This window comes from Agelaius phoeniceus, chromosome 11 (genome assembly GCF_051311805.1).
Source record: "Agelaius phoeniceus isolate bAgePho1 chromosome 11, bAgePho1.hap1, whole genome shotgun sequence".
Taxonomy (NCBI): domain Eukaryota; kingdom Metazoa; phylum Chordata; class Aves; order Passeriformes; family Icteridae; genus Agelaius; species Agelaius phoeniceus.
The window spans coordinates 13,959,727-13,973,478 of NC_135275.1; the positions used below are offsets into that span (position 1 = coordinate 13,959,727).

Below are 13,752 nucleotides of genomic sequence, written 5' to 3' on the forward strand. Positions count from 1 at the left end.
GGTTGTGCTATAGCTGTTTAGAGGAAATACCTATTCACTATCATCAGTTAATTCCAGTACAGCTGAAATTAATATTTAAGTAGTCCCAGGGAGGTAGAAGCACTTTCTTCAGTTTTTCCAAAGAGCAATGCACGAGCATTATTGAAGTTATCACATAGTTGACAATATTTTGTGAAACCTTCTTTCAATATAACTTCAATCACCATCCAGAAAGGTACCTTGTAGTGTTCAGCAATAACTATCAAGGATTTAGAAAACATAATTTTCCCAAGTATTTATCCAAGAATGCTATTAATTCTGTAGTACAGAATTTCTGCCACCTTGCCATTTCATATTTGATACTGTCTTTAAGGGTTTGAGGTTTTTTAATAAGTTATTTTGACCTCAACTTTGGTGTTATTCACATCTGGTATAACAGAGCTCCCTTGTCTGTGCCAGTCCTGCTCTGATAGGATTGCTTGAACTTGGGATTCTCCTTGGGGTCAATTTTACTTGGAAAACAGTGGTTTGTGTTCATCTCTGCTGAAGCTTTTTGCTGCAAGTCTTCTTAAACAACAGAGCAGGGAACTGGCCTGGTTAGTAGTAAATAAGACTCAAAGAAGATTTATTTATTTAATGGGAATGCCATCTTTCACAGCAGAAAACAGCAAGTCTCTGTTGAGCATGTGAAGCTTAGAAGGGGGCTATAATTCAGGGCTTTTGTGCAGAAAACATAGCAGTGGTCATGTTCCTGCTGCTGGGCCATTTGAATGTGCTGGAGCACAAGGGTCATCATGCAGCTGGAAGAATGGTGTTTCTAATTTTTAAATCTTTTAGTGCTCACACTGTGGATTGGCTCTGCAAACGATAAGGTGGAAATTGCAGGTGCAGATTTCAGAGACCTATTTTTTTCCCAAGGCTAATTTTGCTGGGTTTGGTGGTGAGTATTAAATATAGCCTAGAAGTTGGAACATTAACTGACCTCTCTATGTTTGGAGGATAGAATGTGGTATTAGGGAAATAATCTGGGAGGATTGGAATAATCTCTATGTGTTGATACGCTGTTAAAATGTGCCCAAATGAGTTCTGGGTTTGTTTCTTTATTAAATAAGCAAAGTTTCTCAGAGGGATACGTGAGGTCAGAGAGGTAAAAATAGTGCTACAGAAAACACGATCTTACTTCAAATTTTGAGTAACACAATAGTGCCATTGCTTTAATGTTACTGGTTGTCATTACGTGGTTGTGATATAAATATTCTGTGGCAGAACTGACTAATCCTCCAGCCCTTCTGTTGTGATCCAGATTAAATAAATGAAACTCAGCAGTATTATTTGGATATTAATATTTTACGGTGAGTTAGAGGCAATGTTCAGAGTATTGTCTGGAACATTTTCCTGTTTAACGGGAATTCATCAAAAAAATGGAATATTTAAAATGAATCTTTAAACCTTGGCAATTGCATTCAGAATTAATTAAAGGCTACACACTTTTAGTGCAATCTGTCTGCAACAGCTGTGTTATACACTAGCAGTGAGCACAGGAAGCAGAACGGTTCAGTAAATCCATAAAGAGCTCTGTAGTGTAGCCTGTCATGAAACCATCAGATTTAAATGTAGGTTATCCTCCTCCTTCCTGTCCTCCCAGAGAGGTTGTCATGGGCTTAACTGAAAGGCAAGCATAAAAAAGACAGTGATGGCTGTGCTTGAGAAACAACTTGGAAAATGGAATCAAAACACACTGCTGGCTTTTTTTTCCCTCTCTATTCTCATGTAGGGTGCAAATGCTTCCAGCTATGGTAGCTACACAGTCATGCTCATTTCTAATGTATGTTTGCTCACCTAGCAATAAATGCAAGTTCATTTGCTAATGGGTCTTTGTAGCAAAGAGCAACAAAGAGCACTATATTCAGTGTTTATCCATTGTGCAGGGTGATTAGAACCAGCCTGCAGAACATGCTGTACTACCATTCTGTTTTGTTTTCTCTGTTCTCACAGAGTCATGAGGACCAGACAGTAGTTTCTTATCTGAATCACTTTTAAGGACTAGCTCTTCACAAAGTGACTTCCAGGGGAATATTGGTGACTGAAAGAAGAGTAGATTTATGTTAGAGCCTTGGCCATAGCAAGATCTGATTATGGTCTGCTGGAATGAAAGACTAGTTGATTTTTCCAACCTCTTTCCAGTAGAGGTGCTCCAATAGGTAAAATGCTTTCAGTGAAACATTTGGGGTAGATTCAAATACAGATCGATGAACTTGTAACAAGATCCATGTTGCTGGAGTTGTGTCATGTGAGTTGAAGTACTGGTTAGTTCTGCCCTGGCAGTTGCCAGTGGGGCTCTGTGGGACATGGAGCAGAGTTGTGCAGAGTTGTAGGCATAACCTCTAGCCAGAAAGCCACTGTTTCAGAATCCATAAATCCTGGAGACACATGCCCATTTTACTTTGTAAGTGCTGGCAGAGGAAGGTTGCATTAGCTGAAAAGAAGATTACAGATTCCTCAGAGTGGTGTAGTTATAATGATGTCTTGTGATTCTCAGCTGCTTCCAGATCAAAGATTCTCTTCTCCATGTCATTGTTGCTGTACAGAACATAGTCAAGCTCCTGCTGTTGGATGGCCATCAGCCTATTGTTTTGTTTGCAGGCATTTTCAGCTTTGAAACTGAGGAGACTCCAGACAGTTGCACAACAAGCCATCATGACATCTGCATGATGGCAGTGCAGAGGTATAGAGACAGTTGTGTGGTTAGGGGGTTCCTTAAACCAAGTTCTCTCCAATAGAAATGATGAAAAAGCATTAAAAATAACTGACATGTTGGAGTTGGAGCAAGATCTTTTCTGCTGATCTAAACATGAGGGGATAGAGTCAAATTAGATCTCCTTCCTTCAGTCTGCGTGTATCTTCTTGCTGGATTTTCCACATAATGTCTCCCACACGGTGAGGGTTTCTCTCAGGTGCTACAATGCACTAGCTTACCACTCTGGAAAAGGGACTCCTAGGGTAGTTCAGGGCTGTTTGCCAGTCTGGGTGAAGCAGAGTGTGTTCATAGCTCTGAAGCAGAAAGCACTAAGTGTCCATTATCAGGGCAAACAAAAGCCCCAGTGTGCACGTAGCCTAAACACGGCGCTGGTGTGGTGTGAATCAGCGGCTGTGTGCTCTGGGGGAAAGCTGCCAGCCCAGAGCCAGCATTCCTGTGCCTGGGCATATCCTGACAGTGCTGCCTACTTACCTACAAGAACCGTGTGAAGTGGAGCTTTTCCAGAGCTTCACAAAGCCTATATTTAATAAAGTGTTGTTTTTATAATACCTTCCATCCGCTGGATTTCACAAGTAAACTAATCCTCTCAACTGGTCTTTAGGTAGAGCAAAGATGCCAGTTTTACTGACAAAGGAAATCAGACTTCTGGGGGTTTTTCTGCAATAGCAGGGGAGTAGAAGATGGATCTAGAGTCTTACAGCTATTGTTCTCAGCATTGCTACTGTTTTTGCACATTGTGTGCTGGGCATTGTATAGAATGAGTTTAAGACACAGTTTATAGGTTGAAAAGTTTGTGGCCTAAATTGGTTAAGTCCTGCAGTAAATGCTGGAGTAGTTTACTCTTGAAATGCTGCAGATCTTTTTCTGCCTCTGTGCTTTAAGCACTTCTGAGCTAAATCACTTTGAGCCGACCAGGAAGACCCGAGAGGGCTGATGCCCTAGGAGGGAAGTGATGATAGTTTTCTTAACTTTAACTACAAAATTAATATCACCCCTGAGGAGCTGAGTTGCCAAAATGAGCACAGCAGATTACAGGGCAGTTCTGGAGGAGATACTGTACTCATCAGCTCCACGGAGCCTCCAACCCAGCTTGGCAGCTGTGCAGCTTTGATACCCTGCCTGCAAGAGGGAGGGAGGGGTGGAAGGAAATAGATTCACAGCTGCATCACCACCTACTTCTCAATTTAAATGAGGTGGTACTCATAGTAAATTATTGAGTACTTGCAGCTGTTTCCCTTTCTCCATGGGGAAAGTGTTAATCTAAATGTTGCAGGTACTTATTACCACATTTCCACCAGGCTGTGGGGTTCCCCATCTTGTCCAGAGCAGTTGTTCCCATCCGTGGCTTGAGTGGATCACAGTAGGTTTCAAAAGGAGTTGGTCTAAATATTTCCTGGAGAGGAGCTGAACAAGTCTGGTGGTTCCCTGGGTCTGTCCAACATCTACCCTGGACTTGCTTGCACTTTGAGACATGAAAAAGAATGGAGCATTGTCCACAAAGCAGTCATGTTTAAATCACCTTTCACAGTACTGGGAGAAGTACAGTGGAGAAATGAGTGCCAGTAAGAGACTTCTACCCCAGAGAGTGCAGTAACAGGTGAATGGGTAAAGATGATCTCCCCCTCACCTGGATGTGCTGTGTGAGTTTCCAAGAAGATGGGGTCCCACAGGGTCTAGCTTGGCAGGACTGGGGGCAGACTGGTAGCCCCAGAGGGGAGGCTAGGAGCTGATGTGACTGATATTCCAGAGGCTTAATCCTGGCACCCAGGCTCTGCTTGGGTGGGTGATGCTCAATGGCAGAGATGGCATGGGAAGGTTTCTTCTGAAGCATGGGTGGAACAGCCTTAGACCCACAAGAGGCTGTTGATAGCCATAAGTGATAACTAAGAGAGGGTTCAATTATGATATCTAGATCAAATACAGAGTGAAGGGCTTGTAAGTTTGCTCCAAATTGGATCTCAGCTGCAGTTTATTTAAGCAATGGTCCTGCAGGTTGTGTTTGTCTTAGACAGTGGTTTGTTTTACTGTGGTGTTGCTCATTAATACCATATGCAACATCCTGGCTCCTATGGAGATTTGGTCCTGTCCTAGTGAACTTCCAATACAGCATCATAGTTCAGCTGTGCAGGAGTAGAGTTAAATGTAGATTTAGTAAATTTTAGATTTTCAGTAAATTTTTCTGATGTTAGAAGAGTAGGGATCAGCTTCAATGTTGCATTTACTTGCAGTATTGCATCTTCTCCTGAGGATGCTGTGCCTGTCATCTTGGTGTGGATCTGACTGAATTAAATCTCTGATACTCCTGAAGGCCTCTTGCTGTGGGTGTTATTGAAGGATTTTGAGTATAAGTCTTTACTTCTGGCTCCAAGGAGTTACAACAGCCTTTCCTCTCTTGCAGAGTGTTTACCATGCCTCTGGGAACGTTCCTCCTTCCTGTTCTCTGTTTCTTGGGAGCATCAATTCCACGGGGACTGCAGTATGTCACATTCTCACACAATGCTACAAAATTCCTCCACCTGTCCATGGACTTGGAATCTGGGACCATTTACTTGGGGGCCACCAACTTTCTCTTTCAGCTGACATCTGACCTGCTGTTGGAGAACATGGTTCAGACTGGGCCAGTTCTGGACAGTAAGGATTGCCTCCCGCCGGTCTCAAAGCTGGAGTGCCCTCAGGCGCACCACACTGACAATCACAACAAGCTGCTGCTGGTGAACACTGTGCAGAAGGAGCTCATCGTGTGTGGCAGCGTCCACCAGGGGATCTGTGAGAAGAGGAGCCTGGAGTCCATCGACCACGTCCTCTTCCGGCCAGAGAGCCCTGGTGACACTCAGTACGTGGCTGCCAATGATCCCAACATCACCACGGTGGGACTCATCGCCTACTCGAAGGATGAGGTGCCCTTGCTGTTCGTGGGACGAGGGTACACCAGCCGAGGAGTGGGAGGAGGAATTCCTCCCATCACGACCCGGAATCTCAGGGCCCACGGAGGGGATGTTCAAGCCACAGACTCTCACTCCATTTTCTCCTATGAAGAAACAGCAAAACTGGCTGTGGGCCGGCTGTCAGAGTACAACCACCATTTCATCAAATCCTTCACTTACCACTCCAGTGTCTATTTCCTCTTCTACCGGCGGGACCTCAAATCCCAGTCACGCGAGTACAAGACCTACATCTCACGCATCTGCCTGGATGACTCCCACTATTACTCGTACGTGGAGTTACCTCTGCTCTGCCAGAGCAAAGCCAATACGTACAGCCTGCTGCAAGCAGCCTATGTCACCCGGCCGGGAAAGGAGCTGGCCCAGGGACAGCTGGACACCGAGGGCGAGGTGCTGTTCGCAGCTTTCTCTGCCTGGCAGGCTTCCTCTGGGAAACTGAGCGAGGAGTCTGCACTCTGTGTCTACACAATGGAGGAGGTGGATCGCCTCACCAACTGGACTAGGGATGTTTGCTACATGAGAGATGGGAAGTCAGAAGAAGGGACAGAAGTGGCATATATTGAGTATGATGTCAGTTCCAACTGTGTCCAGCTGCCAGCGGTAAGTGGCTTTGTGCTTTTGAGCAGTCTGCAGCGTGTTCTTGTGTTGCTCTGCGTTCCTGAAGTTATCTTGCTAACACAGATGGATGTTGAAATCTGGGTTAAAAGCCTTTGGGCTCAGTCTGTTGTGCCCCACATGGGCAGGATTCCTTGCAGAGGGAGAGGAACTGTATGTGGCAGTGGGAAGAGCAGCTGGCGTGACCTGGCCCTGAGGCCTGTCTTGTGGCAATACCCGGCAAGAGCACTGAAGCTGCTGTTCAAGTCGTTCTTTATCTGTGTCATCTCCTGGCCTGCACTGCAGGGAAGGAGAGGAGCATGTGTACATGCTCCTGTGTGTTGGGAAGAGAATTTAAGGGGTGTGCTGGGTCCCTGTTGCTTATGGTTAAGTGCACCTCACAACAGCTTCCTGCAAGAGCACTCAGGAACAAAAAGGAACATTAGCAAAACCAAGTGTCATCAAAGAGATGTTCAGAATCCTCCTGGATGTGCTCCTGTGTAACAGGTTTTAAGTGACTCTGCTTTGGCAGAGGGGTTGGACTAGATGGTCTCCAGAGGTCCCTTCCAACCTTAATAATTCTGTGATTCTGTGAAAAATCCCAGTTTCCTATAGACTGCTTTAGTCCTGCAGACTTTTGGGCTCAGCTTCTCCTGAGCTGGATCTTTTTCTTCAGAGCCGTAAGAGGTGGCAATCCTTTAAGTTCAGTCACAAAAGCATGATGGGATATTGCAGGATAAAAATGTGACCTAAAGTGGCTGTGACCCTGAATTCTCACCGTTTGGCAGCCACACTGGCTGCAAAATCAGGGACAGTGATTCAAACACGGCAGCAGTGCTCTCCTGGATGCAGTGTCCTGGCATGAGGCTCTGTGACTATGGGCAGCCTGTTTGCACCAAGGGTATTTCAGGTCCTTAGCAGAACAGTATGTTATCTTGTGTCTTCCCTCCACAGAACAGGCTGTCCAGAGAATTGCCTCTTCCCAAACTCGTGCTGCAAAGAGCAAAGTGTTACCACAGAGCTTTAGAAGTTTCTGGGGTTGGGTGTGTGGTTCAAAACCAGTCTTAAAATTATGGTTTTCCTTTCAGTAGCTAAAGCTGACTGTAGAGTACTTGTGGGACAAGGGAAGGGTAAAGAGCAGACTTGGAGCAGGATGAGTGTGAGGGTAGGAGGAGTATGTAAGAGCTGGGAAGGAGGAGACTGCCCAGCTTGATGTCCTGCTTTCACTGCATTTATTAGGCATACCTTGTGAGTCCTTTGAAAGGCCACATGGAATGACAAGTGATTTTTAGGGGAGCTTAAGGGAGTTAAATGTTGAACAGGTATGAGCAGATGAATCCTTCATTCAAAATGATGTAGAGTACCCTTATACCATTTGATCCAATGGAGAAGTGGATGCACAGGGTGGTAGAAACAGGCAGTCTGTCTGTGATTCCTGGTACGTGATCCCAGGGTCCCAGCTGGATGGTTTGGCTTGAGTGGGCTGACCATATTGTGATGTCTTATTAACAAGTGTGTCCAATGAAATGTAAATATCCTAACAAACCTGATCCTTTACCATTCAGCACATGGTAGCGGTTGTCGTTCACATTGTATCCAACATCATGTAAAAAGGTCTGTGCCAGCTCCAGCCTGCTTCAGTCAGGGCTAAGTCGAAGTGGCTGTCAATGGACATTTTATGCAGGAACAGTTTTAACTTCTTTTCAATGGTGGCAGCTTGTGCTGGATGTAAGAATAATGCTAATTAATTTCACATTTTTCTGCCTCCAAACCAACTAGTGCATAAGGTATGCCCTTTCCCTTAGATCTGCCTCTGGCTTTCAGCCTAAAAAGGGAGGCTAAAATTGAGTTTTACAGTTCAATACAATCTCTTGAACTGGAAAAAAAAAAAAAAAAAAAACAAAACAAACCCAGCTTGTTTTTATAAGAATTTCAGACCCAGTTCATTTTTTCAGTTTGCTGGACATTCGTTACTTATGAGATGCAGGAGGCTGTGTAGATGCTGTTTAGTGACTTGATAAATTGGAAGTGTGAAACATTTCTACGAGGCTTGGGAAGGCTGCATGTCTTCTGTGGGTGTAGTTTTCAAGGCATGTATCTTGCCCTTTTGTTTTCAGTCCTCTTCATGCATAGATATAGCTTGTCCTATTGTTGTTTCCTACCTGTGCAGATAGGATACACACAGCAGAATTCACAGCAGCAGCTGCTGCATTTCATTAAGACACTGGATGATTCCTCAAGTGCATTTTCTGCAACGTTGCCAAGATGTTATTCATTGCAAGCAATTCAAAGAGCTTCTATGTAAATTTATATAAGTACTTTATACAGACAGGCCCTGAGAGGCCATGGCTGGGCTGTGCCAGTGCTGAGAGAGCTTGCACAGGTCATGTTGGTTTATGGTAGATAAATGTTGTGTGTGAGGTGACTTGCCCTTGGCATCACATAAAGGCAACAGCAGTGCTGAGCACGACTGGCTTACAAATATTTCTGACTTGTATGTGGACATTTTTTAAGCAGTCTTTGAAAAATTAGCCAGTAGTGGGGTCATTAGGCTTCAGAATTTTTACAAAGGTTGCAAAAGATATCTAGAATCCCATTCAAAATAAGCACTTAATGCTTTGGAGCATGGAATGTTGGCAGTGGCCTGCTTCCTAATAAATCTTAAAGGAATTGGATAGCTGGAGAAATAGAAGTCTTGAAGTTACAAGAAGATGATTGGAAGAAGCTTAAAAATCAAATGGCAGGTGGTAAGAAAAATGTATACTACTAAAAATGAATGCTAGTTTAGAGGATGGTAAGAACTAGCAATCATTAAAAGCTATAGCCTCCTCAGACTTTGTCAGAACCTTACACCAAGTGTGCAGAAAAATAATTGAAGTAGTATTTGAAAGGAAAACAATAAAGCACTGGACTGAAAGCAGCGCTAGTCTAACTGGCATGGTTTGTTAATAGGACTGCTGTGTCAAGCCTTTCTTCCCTGCTAGGATAACAATGCATTTGAGAAGGGAACAGAGCTGAGCAGGTTAAATATATTTTAATGTGGGATTTCCATAGACCTTACTAAAAGCTGCCGATTGCTTCTAGTTTCTCCAGGAAGTAGTCAAGTATTTAAAAAAGAAACAAAGCTAACAACAACACAAACCACACACACACACACAAAAAAGATTAAAGAAATTAAAAAAAAAAAAAATGGGAGGAGAGGAGAGAGAGGGCCAGGTTTTCCATGGGATCAGTGAGTGGAGATAAGCAAACACCTCAGGAATGCCATGATGTGCTGTTATCATGGGTCTCTGACAGGGGCAGCTCCATTGCCTGGTGCCGGTTGGTACCACGCAGCCTGAGCTGCCAAATGCAAAGCCACAGACATCAGGCAGAAGGAATATGTAATGCTGCTCACAGGGAGTCTAAATTGAACCACATTGCCTGAGGCAAGAGAGAGAGCTGGAGTCAGTATGGACTGCACAGTTAATGTGCTGCTCCACGCTTAGCTTTGTCAGAGTAATTAGTAAAGGGGCTGGAGAGGAGAGTGAAAACATTATCCATAAGGGATTTCATGATGAAAATCTTGAATTTACACAAGCCACATTGTTTGAAGACAAGACACTGATCAATTAAAAAATGGTGTTTAAGATACTAATTGTTGAGTGAACAATCCTGCATTCATTCTCCAAAAGGATACTGTAAAATTGAAATGGACATGGAACAAGGCACCAAGAAAGATATAAAGCAACACAGGAACTATCCTAGACAAGACTGAATTTGTTACTTAGGAAAAAGATGAATCATAATGGGATATCTTTTCTCTGCACACAACAAATAGTAAATAAGTTTGCAGCTTTCATTGTCCTTCTTTAGAATGCAGTAAGTGAAGGTTTGGTGGCACTGGGAGGGAACTAACTGGAACAGAGGAATGACTGTTTCTGCACAGAGCAGTGGAGTTAATGTTCGCTCTCACAAGACTTAGAAGGATTGAAGCAGTGTGCAATGATGTCTCTTGTATGTGCTCTCTGATTCCTAAGTGCAGTTAGTAAGCTCTTTGGAGCAGGTTGTGTCCCACCCTGTGTTTATGTATGTCCTGATGCACTGGGATTCTACTTCAGGCTTAGAATTTAGCTTGCAGGTGTTACAGCAAAACCATGCAAATTGCTTGAGGTGGAACTTGTCTCAAGGTGGCTTTGCACTGGAAACAGAAATTCTCTTCTTTTTCCTTTGTTCAGAAGAACACAATTAATCTTCCCCAATGCAATATCATGGCAGCGTGTAACAGCAATGTTTTTTGGAGAACTTGAGGGAGTTTCAATGCATTTCATTACTGATGCTGAATGAACTGGCTGAAATGTCTGCAGGATTCTGTGAGGGTACAGACAGCCAAAATACCTAAACTAATTATTAAAATATGGGTGGTTTTACCCTCAGTAAAAAAGCTTAGAGGGGTTAAAGCTGAATTCGCTGCTGGAGAATTTGGGTAGAAGGGGGATGGTGGGAAGTGTTCATGTGCTAACATTCTTTGGACCTTTTTTTTTTGGTACTGATTTTCCTGTTCTTTTCACTCCTCCAAAAAGGACACCCTGTATGCCTACCCCTGTGGCTCTGACCACACTCCCAGCCCTATGGCCAGCCGGGTACCCTTGGAAGCTGCCCCGCTCCTGGAGAAAACTGAGGCCCGTCTGACAGCTGTGGCAGTGAATGTGGAAGATGGCCACACCATTGCTTTTCTGGGAGACAGCAGAGGAAGGCTGCACAAGGTATGATCTGCATGCAGCAAAAAGAATTAAACTAACCAGGGGTGCTCAGGTAAAAGGGGAAAAGGACAGTTTTTCTTTTTCCTTGGGAGGTTGGGTTTCTACTAAAGATCATTAGTAGATGGTCTCTTCTCACCCTGTACTGCCTGTGGAAAATGTGAACGCCCCAAACGTGGTCACATTGGCTTTGGTTACACCTGCACTGAGCCAGCAGCAAGGCTGGTGCATCCTACATGGTTTGCACAGGTATTTCTGAGCACGTGCTTCACGTGGCTGAAGTCACTGGACGGAGATTCTGGTGGGAGATTAAAACCCTCGCACATAGCAGCAGTTCCAGTTTGTTCCTGTTGTAGAACAGGTGCCCCCAGCTGTGGTGGTGCTTTGCCTGCTCACAACTGTGGCTCTCTTGCAGGTGTACCTGGGAGCCCAGGGAGAGGCACACACCTATGCTTCAGTATCTATCCAGGTGAACAGCATGGTGAGTGGAGACCTGCTGTTCGACCAGTTGCAGGAGCACCTCTTTGTCATGACCCAGTCAATGGTAAGACCAATACAATCCTTTCACAGAGGAGCTGAAAACACTAGATGTCCAGACAAACTGCTGACAGGAGCAGGGGAGGCACAGGAGCTGCACCTGCCGAAGCCTGTGCTGGGCAGCAGCTGCCTGCCAGTCTTCTTACAGAAATGGGAGCTGACCTCTCCCAAAAGCTGGAGGAAGCATGGAGAAAGCCTTGTTAGCCTAATCCGTGGCTTGTTTGCGTGTGCATTTTCTGAAGTCTGTCAGGCTGTGTCAGCAGTGATGGAGGAATGTGAACTGCAGGCTGTAAAAAGCTGCTCTGCTGGCATGAATACAAGAGACCATCAATTCCTGGATTCCTGTGTTGAGCAGGAACTGTTTGGACAACAGTTTGCATCTCCATTTGAGCAGAAGAAAGCCTCTAGGTTCACATGCGACCCATCTTGGTTTTGCAGGAGTTTAAAAAGAGAAAAGAGAGGATTTGTGTCACTTCTGGTTTTAATCAGTTAAAAGATCACACTGTTCTTCTGTAACCTACAAAAAGCAGAAATGTGTGGGAAATGTCTTCAGATAGCAGAGGTGTTCTCTGACCAGCGATATAATAACAGTCTTGCAGATGAAATCAGGCTGTGGAAGGACCCATGTGAGGCACCTTTCTCTTCACCCCTGCTTTCTGTAATTCTATTTGTGCCTAGAGGCAGTTGGAGGAGAAGAGGCGTTGAATGCCTCAGGCTTTTGAGATATTGGTGTCTGCTGAGTAGGAAATCCAACTATGGACACTTTATTTGAGAGGATTTTTACCACCACTTGTATCAGCTCCTTGAACTGGAAAGAAAAGGATCCTCCTGGCAAAGGAAAAGCGGTCCTTGAGCTAGTCTGAAGGAAAGAACAAACAACAAATGAGAGCCACTGCTTCCCTTTACTCCCCCAGTGCACTTTGAGATACTTGTAAAATTTGTAACACTTCAAAGCAGGAGTTGAAATCTGTGAGTGGAAGAAGATTAGGGAAATCTGAAATATATCCTTAACAGTAGTTATTCTGCCAATTAAAATATGCAAATTAAATAATGTACTTAGCAAAAGTAATAGGTCTGGGATTAGAAGTTCGTATTTCAAAGTAGCTGACAGTAGTAGCTGAAGTGTAGTAGCAGATTAAAGAGGGCAAGAGGCTGAAATCAGCAAGGATGGTAAGTTAAAGCAGAAGAATTTTGCAAGTAAAATTTACCCTGAGATGGCAGAAAGTTCTTGTTCTACATTGATCAAAGCTTCAGGGTCTGCTTCAGTCAAAATGATAGTTCTGCCAGGTAGAGCTGGGCCATAGTGCAGATGGATTCAGAGACCTCAACCGTAGCTGCTGTCTCCAGCTTCAGTCACCTGTGTGTCAGGAGAGATCATCTCATATGACAGAGTCCAGAAAAGCAAAAGAGTGGATGATATTCAGTCAGCTATTCTATAATTCACTTTGTTAAAATGCAATTTTATGACTAAATACAACTTCCCCCTTGCAAAATGGGTTGCAGAATAACCAATGAATAGCAATACAGTTTGCTTTCCTCAATGTCTCTCTACAGCCTGATGCTTAGATGTCCTTCACCAATGTGTGAAATGGCCGTTCACATGGGCTCTGGAGACTTGTTCCCATTTTGTTTGTTTTTAAGGGGGGAGAAATTGTGGATCAAAAAGTTTTTTTGATGAGCATAAAGATGATGAGACTTGCTAGTTAGGCATAAGAAGCCAATGACCTGGGAGCTGTGTTGTGTGTGCTGTGTTTTCCACTTTTTATTTCTTTCTCTGACAGGTGGTAAAGGTTCCCATAACGGAATGTTCCCTGTACTTGGACTGTGAATCCTGTCTGGCACTGAAAGATCCCTACTGTGGCTGGTGTGTCCTTCAGGGAAGGTAAGATAGATCCCTCTTCACTGTAAGGATTTTGGAGGGAGAGTGCCTAGGGATTGTCTCTGCTTACTCTCTTCCTTATATCTGTGTCTAGCTTTTGTTTATTTTTAGTTCCTTTATAGGATATTTGCTCTAAGTTAACATTCTTCTCTCTGCTTCCCTAAAACACTGCCAGCAGCAATAGCAGCTGCACACAGGGGCATATTTCCATTGCTTTTTGGGTCTTTGGCACCACTCATGATTCACCTGTTCGTTAGATTTCAGCCTGGTTTTAGTCTGACTTCAGCTCAAATTACCACATTGCAAGTTTAGAGAAACTATCTT

At 44.1% G+C, this 13,752-nt stretch overlaps 1 protein-coding gene across 5 annotated transcripts in view; it reads left to right on the forward strand.

The window, feature by feature from the left end:
• PLXNB1 (plexin B1) overlaps positions 1–13,752 on the forward strand; it is a 77,338-nt gene that overhangs the window by 32,675 nt on the left and 30,911 nt on the right. For all 5 annotated transcript variants that reach the window (XM_054639971.2, XM_077184273.1, XM_077184274.1 and 2 more), the window contains 4 exons: positions 5,136–6,279; positions 10,836–11,018; positions 11,428–11,556; positions 13,331–13,431. In XM_054639971.2, the coding sequence (XP_054495946.2) occupies positions 5,146–6,279; positions 10,836–11,018; positions 11,428–11,556; positions 13,331–13,431 (1,547 nt within the window). In that variant the 5' untranslated portion in view covers positions 5,136–5,145. The remainder of the gene's footprint in view (positions 1–5,135; positions 6,280–10,835; positions 11,019–11,427; positions 11,557–13,330; positions 13,432–13,752) is intronic.